The 17,772-nt window shown below is 36.3% G+C and overlaps 1 protein-coding gene across 4 annotated transcripts in view; it reads left to right on the top strand.

Moving 5' to 3' along the window:
• Positions 1-17,772, top strand: part of LOC127649260 (CMP-N-acetylneuraminate-beta-1,4-galactoside alpha-2,3-sialyltransferase-like) — a 110,563-nt gene that overhangs the window by 41,390 nt on the left and 51,401 nt on the right. Inside the window, exons 4-5 of one of the 4 annotated variants that reach the window (XM_052134285.1) lie at positions 11,410-11,478; positions 11,833-11,949. The exons of 1 other annotated variant lie outside the window; for it this stretch is intronic. In XM_052134285.1, coding sequence (XP_051990245.1) covers positions 11,410-11,478; positions 11,833-11,949 — 186 coding nt within the window. The remainder of the gene's footprint in view (positions 1-11,409; positions 11,479-11,832; positions 11,950-17,772) is intronic. 2 more of the 4 variants (XM_052134286.1, XM_052134287.1) reach the window with 2 other exon arrangements.

Here is a 17,772-nt window from a genome sequence, read left to right as displayed (position 1 = left end):
ACGCTTGTCTGCTTGACAACAGGCTTGTTAAAGAGAATTTTACTTGGCCGACTGGACAAGTAAGCCTGTTTACAATCTCAATAACAAATGTTAGCTCAGTAGTGCAGGATTGCGGTGATTGAGCACAATTTTAATGATTCCCGCATGTTTCACTTTCTGGCCTTCACTCGTGGTGCAGCTTTCAGTAGCTTGTGAGTGTGAGCAGTGGGGAAGGGTATATTTACTATTTTCTTTAGCAAGAAAGGCAAAAACGCTTTGTGTAATAATACCATCTGTAGAGTGAAGAGAAATGCTTAAAACAGACTTATGCACCCATTATATCTCATCTTTCTAGAGCTCCATCCAGGTATGTATCTTAGCTATTTTCTCTGCTATGTGAACCAGTCAATTTTAATAAGTATATAACAGAGTTTCCGGGTCCTTAAAAAGTCTTAATTTTACTTTTTTAAATTTAAGGCCATACAAATCTTAAGTCTTAAATATGTTAAATAAATTACAAGAAGTCTTAAATTTTGTTTGCTGAGGTCTTACATTTTGGGGTGTGAATAGAGGAGACTCTTAAAACAGCAGCATCTGTGTGAGTCAAAATCATCATCATCATCATCATCATCATCATCTCTCTCTCTCTCGTGCATCCGTCATTTAGCAGCTGACGCTTGAGTTTAGTGTGAGCGTGCGCATTTTTACTGAACGCATATTTAGCGAGCATTGCACTAACACTGTCGTTCCTGCTTCTAATCGACAAAGCTGTCAACATTACAATTTGCAAGCATGCAAGGTTGGAGCGGTCTTTTGACGCCCTTCAAATTGTGGCACTTCTTTATTTTACTTCACCTTAGACAGTAATTGTAAAGCTAACAAAACTACTCAACTGCGGAGTTACACCTGTTAGATCTCTCTAGATCTGACATATACAGGTATTTTCTCTGCCATCTGAATCAGCTAATTACATTTTTTTTTTTGTAATAATATACAAAACAATAATAATATAATTATATACATTTATAATACACATAATATGAAAATATATGATCTATATTTAATATTTAGTATATAATCTGTTTTCAATATACATCATAACTAATTATGCAGCACAGTTCTCTTTCATAATGCAATCTGTTAATATTGTCAATGCATATTGTCAACTTTAAACTGCCATTTTTAAAGTAATTGACGAGTTTTGACTTTTGCTTGAGATATTTCACACAAAAATGAAAATTGTCGTCACTTACCTTCATGCTGTTGCAAACCTGTATGACTTTATTTCAGTGGCTATCAAAAGGAGATTGATTCTATTTTAGAAAATGGCACTCCATATCAAAAAGGTTGCTGACCCCTGTGCTAGACCTTATTCACAGCAGCACCATATTTTATTTTTGACTAGAATGACAACGAGGCTGTGAGGGATAGATGTACAGCCTCTTCAATGAGCTGTACTACAGTTTAAAGTGTTTTTTGGATCATTCCGCAGTCAAAACATTGAAATAATATATTTTCAAGGACACTCAGTAGACAAACTCCCGACATAACGAGTTGTGGAAAAGCAGATGGGATATTGGCGCTTTTTACAGATTTATATCGCGAATGCCATTTGAAGAGATGGTAAGTCTATCCCCCACAGCCTCATTTCCATTTCCATTAAAAATCAAACATGGCGCTAATGTGAATAAGGTCTGTAGACCAATCCTCTTATTTACAGAAATGTCAGCGCATGTGCAGTAATTGCTAGCAGAAAGCCCTCTGACTGTTAGATTTGACAGATTAGAGGATTAAACAAAAGTATAACACCAAAACCATCATAAATACAAACATATTCTTAGCGACACAAAGTTGTGAGTTGAAATTATCTCAGTCCAGTCAGCTCTGTTGATGATCTTGAAGCCACAGCAGTCAACTAGAACCCTCTGAATAATTTTTCAAAAACGTAATCTGATAAAAGTTTACTTTTTAATGCATGGTTTTTACCACCTTCCATGTTTGACATAAGGAGTGATGTTGCCAAAGCACCGGTCTAATGCATCATGTCTTGGACTTGCTGGAAATCAAGAGACTAAGAGAAGTGTCACAATATAGGATACATACTTTAGGCTATGTGCATTCTTAATGAATTCATTTAGAGTTTTAATGTTATATTAAAATAGAAAACACACAAATGCACAATAAAATATACAAAAATATGTCCAGAGACATCCAAGTAGTCTCAGTGGTTTTGTATTTACCTGGTAATTCGTGTGTGTGTGTGTGTGTGTGTGTGTGTGTGTGTGTGTGTGTGTGTGTTGTGATTATTCTTATTGCGAAATTGGTCTTAATTTTTTCTTTTATTTGGCCTTAAAGTCTTAAATTTCATTCCTTCGAACATGTTACACCTTGTATAACAATATTCATTATAATAAAATTAACACCATAACATTAATAAATTACACACAATGAAAACATATTATCTATCTTTAACATGCATATTGGTTTTAAATAACAACATATCTGATTTAGCAGCAAGGTTCTCTCAGGATTTTATTTGTTAACATTTTCAATGCATTTTGTCAATAATAAACAGCCATCTGGTGAGAATTAACTTGTACTCTTAAAGAGATGATTTACAGAAAAATGAAAATTTGATAACACTTTACAAAAAGGTACCATTTGTTAACATTAGTTAACTACATCAGTTAACTAGAACTAACAATAACCATCACATTTATTAATCTTGGTTAATGTTAATTCTAACATAGAGTATATTAATATATTTTCATACATTAAAATAAAAAGTTGTATATGATAACATTAGTTCATGTACTATGAACTAACAATGAACTATTGTATTTTGGTTTTAATAAACAAACATTAACTAATATTGATAAATGCGGTGTGCGTAAATGATGGTGTGGGTGTGTGCGGGGGTGTGCGTGTGCGGGGGTGGGGGTGTGTGGGGGTGCGGGTGTAGGGGGTGGGGGGTGTGGGAGTGTGTGAGAGACAGAAAGAGAGAGAGAGAGATATTGTGACCGTCTTCAGTAAATGATCATTTCTATACAAGCAAAACAGCTTTTGTACGGAGTAAAAGATTTCATTAAAGTTATTAATTTATACTGTGTATTAATTATGTATTAATTTATACTGTGATGCTCAGTTGTGCAGCACTTTACTTAATAGAATAAGACCAAGATTGTGGTAGATTATGCAGTGAGGTTCTTTACAGAAGCACTTTATTTGATTAAAAAAAATGCTATGGTATGTTGAAAAGCAATTGTTCTTTATTTATTAAAGTTGTGTGAATTAATTTGATTAGACATAATTTTGATGCGGTAATTGAATACATTTCAAAATATGGAATTCAGAAAAAAATCAAATGAAACACGATTTGGGAACAAATTAATTGTTTCAAAGGGCCATACTTAAAAAAAAAAACAACAAAAAAAAACTGCTAAGTTATGTTTACTTAAACTTGCAATTCTGTTAATTCGTTATATTAATTGATATAGAACTTTTACAGTGAGGAAAATAAGTATTTGAACACCCTGCTATTTTGCAAGTTCTCCCACTTGGAAATCATGGAGGGGTCTGAAATTGTCATCGTAGGTGAATGTCCACTGTGAGAGACATAATCTAAAAAAAAAAAATCCAGAAATCACAATATAGGATTTTTTAACTATTTATTTGTATGATACAGCTGCAAATAAGTATTTGAACACCTGTCTATCAGCTAGAATTCTGACCCTCAAAGACCTGTTAGTCTGCCTTTAAAATGTCCACCTCCACTCCATTTATTATCCTAAATTAGATGCACCTGTTTGAGGTCGTTAGCTGCATAAAGACACCTGTCCACCCCATACAATCAGTAAGAATCCAACTACTAACATGGCCAAGACCAAAGAGCTGTCCAAAGACACTAGAGACAAAATTGTACACCTCCACAAGGCTGGAAAGGGCTACGGGAAATTGCCAAGCAGCTTGGTGAAAAAAGGTCCACTGTTGGAGCAATCATTAGAAAATGGAAGAAGCTAAACATGACTGTCAATCTCCCTCGGACTGGGGCTCCATGCAAGATCTCACCTCGTGGGGTCTCAAATGATCCTAAGAAAGGTGAGAAATCAGCCCAGAACTACACGGGAGGAGCTGGTCAATGACCTGAAAAGAGCTGGTACCACCGTTTCCAAGGTTACTGTTAGTAATACACTAAGACGTCATGGTTTGTTATCATGCATGGCACGGAAGGTTCCCCTGCTTAAACCAGCACATGTCAAGGCCCATCTTAAGTTTGCCAATGACCATTTGGATGATCCAGAGGAGTCATGGGAGAAAGTCATGTGGTCAGATGAGACCAAAATAGAACTTTTTGGTCATAATTCCACTAACCGTGTTTGGAGGAAGAAGAATGATGAGTACCATCCCAAGAACACCATCCCTACTGTGAAGCATGGGGGTGGTAGCATCATGCTTTGGGGGTGTTTTTCTGCACATGGGACAGGGCTGACTGCACTGTATTAAGGAGAGGATGACCGGGGCCATGTATTGCGAGATTTTGGGGAACAACCTCCTTCCCTCAGTTAGAGCATTGAAGATGGGTCGAGGCTGGGTCTTCCAACATGACAATGACCCGAAGCAGACAGCCAGGATAACCAAGGAGTGGCTCTGTAAGAAGCATATCAAGGTTCTGGCGTGGCCTAGCCAGTCTCCAGACCTAAACCCAATAGAGAATCTTTGGAGGGAGCTCAAACTCCGTGTTTCTCAGCGACAGCCCAGAAACCTGACTGATCTAGAGAAGATCTGTGTGGAGGAGTGGGCCAAAATCCCTCCTGCAGTGTGTGCAAACCTGGTGAAAAACTACAGGAAACGTTTGACCTCTGTAATTGCAAACAAAGGCTACTGTACCAAATATTAACATTGATTTTCTCAGGTGTTCAAATACTTATTTGCAGCTGTATCATACAAGTAAATAGTTAAAAAATCATACATTGTGATTTCTGGATTTTTTTTTAGATTATGTCTCTCACAGTGGACATGCACCTACGATGACAATTTCAGACCCCTCCATGATTTCTAAGTGGAAAAACTTGCAAAATAGCAGGGTGTTCAAATACTTATTTTCCTCACTGTAAATAAGCTAAATAAATGTGTGTTCAATAGCAAGCAATCCATTTTGGCTGTGGTATTGATAATGGTATTGAGAATCGTGCAAATTTTGGTATTGATATCAATTTTGTGGAATTATGATACTTCAATACTTTTTTGTTATCTTTTATTTTTGCTTAAAAATATTTTGAAGGGAAGATGGTTTTACTGTTAAGCTGCTAAATGCAAAACAAATTTGTTAGGCAACAATGTTTGCATTACTTTGTAAGCAAAAACTGAAAAATAAGAACTTTATAAAAGTTTAGGTTTTACTAGAAAAACTATTTTTTGTTCAATTATTATTTAATGTTTACTATTTGTAATCCCACATCAAGTTTATTTAGTGCAAGTTCAGTTTACCTGTCAAGACTGCAAGTTAAGAAATATATGTTGTAAATATATTTGGTAAATTGCAGAACTGTTAGGCTATTACAATGTAAAGGAGTAAAGCATGTTTCTTTATTGTAATTTAAGAAGTCAAATTACCTGATTGTGAATGTTTTTCAAAACACTGTTGTGTCGTACTTCTTAGTATGCAGTTAACATGAAATCTAAAGACACCCTTTGTGCCTGTTTAATGAAAGAAAGCTGATACAATTATGTTAAAAGGCAGCTCCTAGATTTTCTTCCATTATAATTATCCCTTTTTCATTTGGATCCCAAATGTATTTATTTTCCAAATTCTCTGCAACATTTCTTCAACCACTAGAGGGAGGGAGAGCACCACAGTACAGAAACACTTTAGCATTGGGCTCTGTCCACATGGGTGAGCATTTGTCTCGTGTTCAGATATTTTTACAAGTGAGATCTTAAGTCTTTATTTACTTGTAAGTGAAAAAAGTGTCAAGCTCTAAACTTCAATGACCATGTTTGCATCTAAAAAAAATTTTTTAACACCCACACTGATGTATTGATAAGACTTCACGTTTGATCAAGCATATGTTGAGATGCCGGTTAATAAAACATGGCAGATTGGATTTTGGCCATTGGTTCAAAAATGTAGCTCTGTCATGAGTTAAAAGTCCACCAAAACTTTTGGTAGACCATGAAGATGAAATGTATATCAAAGCATCAGTTCTACACAGAATTGAATAAGATCCAGTGCCACAGCAAGAACAATGGAAAATTTGGACATCCTCCTGGTGTGGTCAGTTTAAAAGGCACATCCAAATTCTTGTTCACTTTTAAGGGTAATGTTTTCATTTAATTCTACAAAAACGTACACTTTCATTTCGAGGCCCCCTAGGTATACAGTGAGTGGAAACTAATGCCTGTTGCACACACAGCACGTAGAAGCAGCCAATCAGGATAACTTTAGCTGCAAACAGCGCTTGTGCTTTTACACTGGTGGCATTTCTGCTGAAGAAACTGATGCACTCCATACAGAAAATAAAGTAAAATAATGGTTAGCAGTGAGCTATTGATAAGTATTACAAATTTGATCATCATGAAATCTTATTTACATGGTACTGGTGTAACCTAATGTAGTTTTGTGGAATTATTTAACGTAGAGACAGCCAGCATTATAAGCTCTGCTTAATTTCAAAAATCATCATTCAATGGGAGGGGACATTATCACAACAGCACAACAGAGAATAGTTTGATTAGTCGGTTTGGCTCTATCACTCTTAATAATATAGCTTACTGTAATAAAAAGAATGAAATAAGTAGTTTGAGTACAGCCATTGAGTAGCGTTATCTGTTTCTCTTGGTTTAAACACCAGCCAAAACTTTTAAAGGGGTCGTGACATGCCTTTTTATATTATTTTAATATGTTACTTGAGGTTCACTTATAATATTAGTAATGTTTTTTTGCACAACAAACAGTCATACAATTGTAAATCATGATAATTAATTTTCCACCCTCATTTTTGGTGCTTCTTCTCCTTTAAGACTTGACATTAAACACCCACTGTTCTGACTTCTCTTGACTGACCTTTTCTCTCTACTTGCCATCTCACTGCTGATCGCTACTGCAAGTTACAAGGTAAAGTATGCTTTGATGTGTTGCTGTGGAGGTGATTAGATGCAAATGTATACCATAGTGTGACATCACAATATTGGAGGAAGTAGAGAAAGAGTGGTTCTTGCTGCTTGATTTCAACAAATGTTCTTTTTGCAGTGAGGTGTATTGTTTTAATTTCTGAAACTTTCATTATGTTTTTATAATACAATGACCTCTTATATTTCAATAGATAAAGAACATTTGGATTTCTCATGTCATGACCCCTTTAAGTGTTAAGCAATTTCCTCTCAAAAAGGACATGCATCCAAAAATATGTCAATTCTTTTGTTTTCCTACAAGCTCTAATTCATACAAATCACACTAGACTACAAATATGCTTATTCTGTGTAAACTCGTATTCATGATGTCCATCAACAGTGCACAGTCTCTTTAATTTACTGATGCTTCTGTCACACTCTGTTGCGCTGCTTCTACTTCCAATGGGAATACTCCAACCTGTTAACATGGGCAGCGAAAGAAATGCAAGCTGCTTCGACGTGCAGTGTGCAACAGAAGTTATATTGAGGAACAAAGTTACCTTCATGTACAGTTGAAGTCAGAAGTTTACATACACTTAGATTGAAGTCATTAAACTCATTTTTTAACCACTCCACAGATATAATATTAGTACACTATAGTTTTGGCAAGTCATTTAGGACATCTATTTTGTGCATGACAGAAATAATTTTTCCAGCAATTGATTACAGACAGATTGTTTCACTTTTAATTGACTATATCACAATTCCAGTGGGTGAGAAGTTTATATACACTTTGTTAGTATTTGGTAGCATTGCCTTTCAATTGTTTAACTTTGGTCAAACATTTTGGGTAGTCTTCCCCAACCTTCTCACATGTTGCTGGAATTTTGGCCCATTCCTCCAAACAGAACTGGTGTAACTGAGTCAGGTTTTTAGGCCTCCTTGCACGCACACGCTTTTTCAGTTCTGCCCACAACTTTTATATCGGATTGAGGTCAGGCCTTTGTGATGGCCACTCCAATACCTTTGTTGTCCTTGAGCAATTTTGCCACAACTTTGGAGGTATACTTGTGGTCATTGTCCATTTGGAAGACCCATTTGAGACCGTGCTGAACTTCCTGGCTGACCCTTTTCCTCCAAACATAACAATGGTCATTATGGCCAAACAAGAAATTTTTGTTTCATCAGACCAGAGGACATTTCTCCAAAGAGATCTTTGTTGCCGCGTGCACTTGCAAACTGTAGTCTGGCTTTTGAATGGCTGTTTCGGAGCAGTGGCTTCTTCCTTGTTGAGCAGCCTTTAAGGTTATGTCAATATAGGACTTGTTTTACTGTGGATATAGATACTTGTTTACCTGTTTCCTTCAGCATCTTCAGAAGGTCCTTTGCTGTTCTGGGATTGATTTGCACTTTTCGCACCAAACTACGTTAATCTCTAGGAGACAGAATGCTGCATCTTCCTGAGCGGTATGATGGCTGTGTGGTCCCATGGTGTTTATACTTGCGTGCTATTGTTTGTGCATATGAACGTGGTACCTTCAGGCACTTGGAAATTGCTCCCAAGGATGAACCAGACTTGTGGAGGTTCACAATTTGTTTTCTGAGGTCTTGGTTGATTTCTTTAGATTTTCCCATGATGTCAAGCAAAGAAGCACTGAGTTTGAAGGTGGGCCTTAAAATACATCCACAGGTACACCTCCTATCAGAAGCTAATTGTCTAAAGGCTTGACATCATTTTCTGGAATTTTCCAAGCTGCTTAAAGGTACAGTTAATTTAGTGTATGTAAGCTTTCTGACCCACTGGAATTGTGACAATGTAGTAGTCACTAAAATGTAGTCAATTACAAGTGAAACAATCTGTCTGTAAACAATTGTTTGAAAAATTACTCTTGTCATGCACAAAATAGATGTCCTAAAGGACTTGCCAAAACTATAGTTTGCTAATATGAAAGCTGTGGAGTGGTTAAAAAAAATGTGTTTTAATTCCTTAAACTTCTGACTTCAACTGTAGGTTAAGTTTGTGTTGAATTAAGTGCTTGAAACCTATTAATTGAGTTTGTTTTAGACTGCCATTCCTACGCTTTAAAAAAAGGTGATCTCTAAACACTGGTTGCTTCTTTAGCCTACAATAACACCTTAAGGGATGAGCTCCCAAAAATGAAAATTGTGTCATTATTCACTCACCCTGATGTTGTTCCAAATCGGTATAACTTCCTTTTGTAGAACACAAGAGGACATATTTTAAAGAATGTTGTGACTGCTGATTTCCATACAATAGCAGTGGATATTGCCTCACTTTAAAGCTTATAATAGCATCCAAAATTGTCATAGAAGTAGCCCATGCAACTCATGCATCATATTTGAAGTCTTCTGAAGGCATACTATGGAAATCAGCCATGGAAACAATCTTTACACCCTTAAGTGTTCTGCAGAAGAATGAAAGTCATAAATGTTTGGAAGGACATGAGGGTGGGTAAATAATATATTTTTTTAAACTATTCCTTTAATCTGAAAAGCATTGCGAGGTTCAGGTCTGCGTTGCCAACAATTAATCAGGCAAGCTCACTGCTTTTTTCCAGTTCGTAGGCAAGCTTGATGCATAGGCAAACCATTGAGAGATCTCCAGATGGTCTCACTGATAGACGAGTGAGTGTTTCATCACACCCATCAGTAAACTGCTAAAGAGCCTTCTTGCGTGTCCCTCACCAGCGTTCTGTGGTATATCAGTGCCCGAGAGCAGCGCTGTACAGTCTAATCTCAGTCCACACACTCCACCACAGCAGGATGTTTATCATGTACAACACTAACACTGAACATACTTTTGCATGCTGCTGGAAAATAGGTCTGGCCCTGGTGCCGAGTGCTCCTCATGTTCTTGATCCACAGAGGGGTTTGATATGTGTAAATAGTGTAAACATGATTGATATTCTACTTGATAAGACAGCAGAAAGTGTTTTCATTCTTTGTGGAAAAAAGTCATTTTCTGTGCCATGGACTGATGATGAGGCAAATAACTATTTGGTTGCTGCAATTATTTAGAAGTTTTATTTATTAATGGATTCTTATTGGCTCTCACAAGCACAGCTGATGAAATGGATTTGGCTAGTTTCATTTGCCCCCCTCCCTATGTATTAGTATTCGGCAATACGTTTTTCTCAGTTGTTCAATTAATGTTTTCATTTGCTGACTTTGGTATCTTGAACCTCTGTGGAAAAATTTAGATGAATTATAAACGGCATATTTCGACAGCTGCACCACTTATTTTGGAAAATGTTGTGAACCTGGGATGGGATTCTTTGAACCTATCCCTTGTTATGAAAGGCACATTAGGACAAATTGTAAAGAGGAATCACAATAAATGGCTCTGAACGGGTACGAGGGAAGGAAACGCAACCTTTCGTGATGATAAATGACAAAGGGAGGGCAGGAATCCAGAACTGTGTGGGTATAATTGTAGAGACTACGCTATTAAAAAACTGTTTTGATGGAGTGTCACCTGAACATATAACCCCGTATGTGACAGTGTGAAGGAAATTTAGCTAAATAAATGAACAATCTCTCTTATAAATATTAGGATTGTTTTATTTGACATTCCATGTAAAGCTTGTTTGCTTGTAGTCCACTTGTGGAAAATTCACTTCATTCATTCATTTCTAATTGAGCTTCAGAGTGTCTGCAGGGAGCAATGAGGGAAGAGGCCCAAATCCAGGTTCATAACAGAGCTATGTTATAAGACTAAGAGAAACTGGTTACACTTTACCATAAGGTTCTATTAGTTTACATAAATAAATTCCTTGGGTATCATGAACTAGCAATGAACAATATTTTCCTTTATTAATCTTGGTTAGTGTTAATTTATACTTTTACAATTGTTCATTGTTTATTGGTGTGCATAATACATTAACTGTTGAAGAGTACACTGGCACATTTTTAACATTTAAATGTTGTATGTTAAAATTGACATGAATCAAGATTAATAATGCTGTAAATATATTGTTCATTTTTAGTCCGTATTAACTTATTGTGACGTGTTATAGACTAACAGATCACCGGCAAAGTTGGACTTGTAAAGTACTGAATAAAAGTAAACGGAATTTTATTTTTTTTGTATGGTGTGATGAATGGCAACAAAATCTGCTTTGTCCAGTTTTAAACTACTGTGTACCATGAAAACTGTTCTGAATACTTTCTGAAGGCACTGTATACTAATCTATGTTTTTGCTTTCCACATATTAATTTTATTTTTCCATCATAAGTATTTTGTGTGTAACTTTGCATAAATGTAGCAGTTTTGCTCATTTGGTTCCCTTTGTTTCACAGATAAAGCTGTGGAGCCCACAGTAAATATCATGCTTACTAGCCATACTACCAAACACACTGTGAGCCAAGGTAGAATCTCTGTAACTCTCAACCACTCCTCCTATTTTGGCAATTATTGGGAACTGGTGAAATAATCAATGGGCTCGCCAAAAGGAACTATTCTCTATTAACACCCAATAACTTTCATTTTATTTGATAACCCAAACTTACAGGCAGCCGACTTTATTATCTGGAAATTACGGTGATGGGCATCCTGAATGTAATTCTCTAAACTAATGCAACTCAACTTTCTAGTTGATATTGTTTGCAATAGGTTTGGGATTGATGGTTTGGTCTGAGGGTGATACAGCGTGACCTCTGTGTTCCCAGAAGATTGTGTCAAGGATGGAACCACTGGACCTAACTGATGGTCTTGTGTTTCAGAGCCGGTGTTGGAGGGTGCTGTCTCCGGGGGACGAGTAGTAGGCTCAGGTACAGCCTCACTGCAAAGAGTGCACTCCGGTCAACACGAGAACCCCAGCAATAATTTTAGGAGGCCTGGTAGTCCTGAGATAATGTCCTCCACTACATTACACACTAAGATATTGAACATGGCTCATTCTTAGGAAGCTGGGCCATTGTGCTAAAAATGCACTTTATTTATGAATGTAGTCTTTTCTTGTGAAAAGGTTACTGCTGAACATGATGCTGGTTACTGCTGAAGAAATCAGAATTTCCAGGGTAGGGTTGCACCAGCTGACTTAAGTTGGGACATAAAGTTCAAACTAAGGGCTTAGTAACTACTAGTTAGTTTGTAACTAAGTCCGTGCTTAATTTGGTTCCACCACCTGTTCTTAAGGCAAGACTCGGATAGTAGGTTTTAAGCTCTCCGTAATTTATAGTCGCATAATATGTCATTTACCTATATTAATCCAATAAACAGCATTCAAATTTGTACACCGAAGTGATAAAATGCAGTAAATTTCAATTTGATCTTGTTACAATTATTGTCAAACCTTGTTTGCTAACTTAACTGTCAGCTGTAATAAATTAAATCCCCATTAAAATACGATACGTAATAACATTTTATTTGATAATTAGGGATGCATCGATCCGATACCAAGGATCGGTACTGGCTCCAATACTGAAGCTTTTAGATGGGTCGGGTATTGGTCCGACGAGCCAATCCAAATCCGATACGGTGTTAGTCATGTTTGTTACTGTCAAGCTCAAAAAAATACTCATAAGAACCATAAAAACACCATTAAAGCAGTTAATATGACTCGTGCATTTTATTCAAAGCCACTTGAAGCCGTGCGATTAGTACCTTGAATCCCAAAAGGCTGTTTAAATAGAAAATGTATAGTATGCGCAGCACCAGCGTGTTCGTGAATGGTGCTGTTCCATTGACACCAACTCATGCTCTCGTGGCTATTTTAGACTTCATGCGTTGAGCGCTACTCAAGAACAGCATCTCAGATGTAGATGCTCAATAGTTCGGTTCACTTGTAATATGCATTTAGAACAGCACCGGAGATGCATTTTACCATAATTTGAATCAGAAGCTAATTTAACTACTGTGAACTTGCCTACAAACACTCGTATACAGGACTTCCTGGAGAGTTTAGAATGTCAAAAAAAGTGCACAATTTAAATATATTACTGTTATATTAAAAGTTGAAACGTTTTTAGGAAAAAAAGGCAAAAAGAAAACACTGGTTTCTTTTCTGCTCAAGATTTCAAGATTGGAATTACTGATAATTTTGCTGCTACATTATACAGTATACTAGTTAACCATAAAGTTTTTCTTAATAAGCTACACATTTACATTGAAATAATCATACACTGATTGTCGAAAGGATTGAAGTCTGTCACGCAAAACATGAACTCATTGATGTCAATAAATATTAGTCTGCTTTTTTAGTCCCAAATTGGAGACTTCCGTAAATGTTTAGTTTATACATAGGGTTATGTTCTATGTAATTTAATGGTGCAACGCTCAAATAAATTGTGACTCAGTGCCCATTTACACCACAACTAGGCTAATGTTGTCACTATAGCTGGTGCTACTGGCCCAAGACTTTAACTTCCATAGATACTAGAGGACCACAATAGGGAGATGTGTCCCTTACAGTATTCAGATTAGCCATCGACAAATATGTTTTTTTCAATGGCCCATAATATCCTCAATCTTAAATATGTGGTTACAGCCTTGCAAAGTACCAATATTTATTAAGTGTTGCTAAATCTTAAGCTTAAAAGGATAGTTCACCCAAAAATGAATCATCAACTCTCATTCATGCCATCCCAAATGTCATCTTTGACTTTCCCTCTTCTGCTAAACACAAACAAAGATTGTAGAAGTACATATCAACTCTGAATGTCCATACAATGCAAGTTAGTGGTAACCAAAACTTGTATATACACCTAAAAAATCTTTGTTTTGTTCATTAGAAGGAAGTCATACACTTCTAATATCGCAAGAGGGTGAGTAAATGATGAGATAATTTACATTGAAGCAAGTGAACTAACCCTTTAACCCTAAAGCATCACATTATTTCTGCACTGTCATAATATATGGGAATGGTGGTGGCGTAGTGGCTAAAGCACAGGTCTGTAAATCAGAAGGTTGTTGCTTCAAACCCCATGGCCACCACCATTGTGCCCTTGAGCAAGACACTTAACTCCAGGTTGCTCCGGGGAGATTGTCACTGTAATAAGTGCACTGTAAGTCGCTTTGGATAAAAGCGTCTGCCAAATGCATAAATGTAAAATAATAGGTGTCGAATTTATGTACTTAAAATTTGAATAGATAGCCAAGTAAATTCTGGTGGTATTCAGTTTCTGTATGCTTTGTAATAAACACATTATAACTGGTAATTATATACATACACACACACACACACAGTTGAAGTTAGAAGTTTACATACACTTTACATACCCATTTTTAAACTACCAATTAGCAAACTATAGTTATGGCAAGTAGTTTAGGACATCCACTTTGTGCATGACAGGAGTAATTTTTCTTTGAGGTGGTTTCAAATGCAATTGAAATCAAATTTTTTCAGATGTGTCTCAGTCTGCCACTCTGGCTGCACATCGGATTTGAAATGGTCTTTTGCGTCACTCATAATGCGACACAACAATGATGTAAATAATCGCTGACTGCAACACGGAACGTCATAATATTTACAAGTCTCCTCCGTCGCTGAGTTTTTCTTGTGCAACAGAGGAGTTCTGCTCTGTGACTGGACAGGGCGCTTTATTTATATATATATATATATATATATATATATATATATATATATATATATATATATATAAACCCACAACATTTCTGTTTCAAAGTGTTTTGTGCCATTCCTTTTACATTCAAAATAGTTTGGGTTGGAATATTATATATTAGAGTTTGGTGCTACAATATCGATTATACCCCAATTTATTTACTGTCAGTATTTTTTTGCTTTGTGTCGAGAACAATATTTGGTAAATATTAAATATGTAATATTGTGGTAAAACAAGTTACTTCCTTAAATATGATGCCAGAGAAATTTAAACCATTATTTGTAGAGGAGGAAATGATAAAACATAACAAGGTTTAACAGAAATTGCAGAGACAAAGTCAATATCTGCATTTCTCAGAAAATGCATAAATCAGTTAGGAGAAAAGACAAGATGTAGGTCAAATCTGAACTTTAAAAGAAACCCTCTATAACCCATTAAAATATAATGGTGATGAATGGGTAAATGGAAATTGGCTTAAATTTCACAGTTCACAGATGGCATTGTTTTCTGAGAATGACCCACATACAATATGCTTCATTACCAAAAACAACAACAAAAAAAACATCTGAGCCTTCATACCTCAGAAAAAAGTCTGTAATGATTACAGCATAATGTGTCTCTATATCCCTGTGCAATGGAACTGCGTGAAGTTGGCCACTCCACCCAACTGAAAACATCGACAAATTAGTCTTAATCGTTTGTGGTGTAAAAATATTCGTTTGTACTGCTTTGGTTTTTTTAGATATTAAAACAATATTTATAGGTCATTCTGAGGTCATTCAGCCCCGCACATGCTCCAAATTCACCCCAAATAGTCTTGTTTGTTTATGCTGGTTTGTGCCGGTAAACGTTTTGTTTGTGCTGCTTCGGTTTTTTAAATATTAGACATTGAATTATAGGCGATGTCACTCCAAATTCACCCAAAATAGTCTCAATCGTTTGTGCTGGTTAAAGTTTTGTTCGTGCTGCTAAGGATTTTTAAATATTAGACATTGAATTATTGGTGATGACGTCACGCAGCACCCCAACCCCCCACATGCTCTAAATTCACCCAAAATAGTCTCAATCATTTGTGCTGGTTTGCGCTGTAAAAAATGTAGTTTGTGCTGCTTCGTTTTAGGTATTAAAAGAATATTTATTGGTCATTCTGAGGTCACTCAGCCCCCCACATGCTCCAAATTCACCCCAATTTGTCTCGTTGGTTTGTGTTGGTTTGTGCCGGTAAAAGTTTCGTTTGTGCTGCTTTGGTATTTAAAATATTAGACATTGAATTACAGGCGACTTATAAATGCTGATATTTATTTAATACAATTCTGATACAAAAATCAAATATAGGTTAGTAGCAGTCTCGGTCATTCTGATTACTATATATTAGACTACTATATTATGTATTTCTAAAATGGGTCTATCTTGTTTTGTGTGTAGTCAGTACGATTTATGAGCAGTGAGCATTTTATTTTGGGTTTGTCATTTAAATCTCTTACCAAAATGTTGGATGAAGATGTTTTAATACAACAACAACTCCTTATCAATGTTTTTTTAGTCGCTATAGTGTTTATTAAAAACGTATTGGTGTTCAGACAGCAGCAGCTCAATATTCATCTGGTGGCCGTCGGACTCTTTTTCTGTCACTCACTTTCGCTCAGCTCTGGGCACGAGAACAAAAGCGCTAATCTCCTCAATGTGAACACGCTTTTAGTCGAATTGTCTAAGAAATTCTGTCAAGACTAATCATCACATCATTTGTTCAATAAACAATTATCTTTACTTCATTCACTGGTGTTTCCTGATTGAACTTTTTATTTATTTACATGGAGTATCATCTGCTACACTTCACTGCCACCACTAGGGTCAAGTGACACTTCTGTTCAAGATGCTCTTGTAGAAATTAGTGTAGAGTTAGTAGAGAAAAAGTAGTTACTAAATTAAATTTCTGGCCAATGTAAGTACAATGTTTTAACACTGCCAGTTACAGTAGTATTTGTTAACTTCAATAATAATTGTACACCATTCAAGAGAGGTAAGATTGTCAATGTTTATTGAACAGAATACTCATTGCTAATACAAATACATGCTAAATACAGTTTTACATGTGACCTATGTTAGTTTTTTGAATACATTGTGCATCTAGGGGTCAACATTACCATATTGGTCCTATATAAGATACATTATCCTTATATATTATTACTATATTATCCTTGTATTCAGACCAATACAGTAATGAAAAGTTTATACTGAACATGGCAATTTTTGAGTTAGGATTATTTAAGTGGGTAATTATGTTTTGCTTATGACAGATGTCCAAGAAACCAGCAGTTGACAGAGATTCCATAAAAAAAAAAAAAAACGAAACTTTTACTGGCACCAACCAGCACAAACGATTGACCTTATTTTGTGTGAATTTAGAGCATGTGGGGGGGGGGGGGTTGCGTGACGTCATCGCCAATAATTAAATGTCTAATATTTAAAAATCCGAAGCAGCACAAATGAAACTTTTTTCCGGTACAAACGATGCACAAATGATTGAGCTTATTTTGGGTGAATTTAGAGCAGGGGTGCCCAATATGTCGATCGCGATCTACCAGTCGATCGCAAAGGCAATGCTGGTAGATCGCACAAAATTTAAATGTACTTTCGTTAAATTTTTATAAAAATAAATATAATGTCTTTCCTTCTTTTAGTTTCTGTCTGACTTACACTTGACGAGTAAATATTGACCAGGCGAGGTTTTGTTTATTCAGTTGCCATGACAACTAGATTTTCGCATATGCACCTTCCAAGGACTTCTGAGAACAGAGCGCGAAATTGCGATTACTACTGCCCGGATTAGGCAAAACTGTCTGATTTAATTCAGTGCAAAACCGAAGCAGCACAAACGAAAATGTTTACAGCACAAACTAAGCACAAATGATTGAGCTTATTTTGCTGACATTTTGCGTTGGGAAGGGGGGCCAACTTCACACAGGTGTGCAATGGTAGTCTCTTAAGCAACGATCTGGGCCACAATCTAAAAGGGTTCAAGTCTGAATTTAAGAGTGTACTTGCAATTCATAGGGTTACTGAGGTACTACTCCTTTACTGCTGCTGCCCTTGAGCAAG

This window comes from Xyrauchen texanus, chromosome 9 (genome assembly GCF_025860055.1).
Source record: "Xyrauchen texanus isolate HMW12.3.18 chromosome 9, RBS_HiC_50CHRs, whole genome shotgun sequence".
Taxonomy (NCBI): domain Eukaryota; kingdom Metazoa; phylum Chordata; class Actinopteri; order Cypriniformes; family Catostomidae; genus Xyrauchen; species Xyrauchen texanus.
Note: the sequence above shows the minus strand (reverse complement) of the source record. Positions and strands in the feature narration are given on the sequence as shown.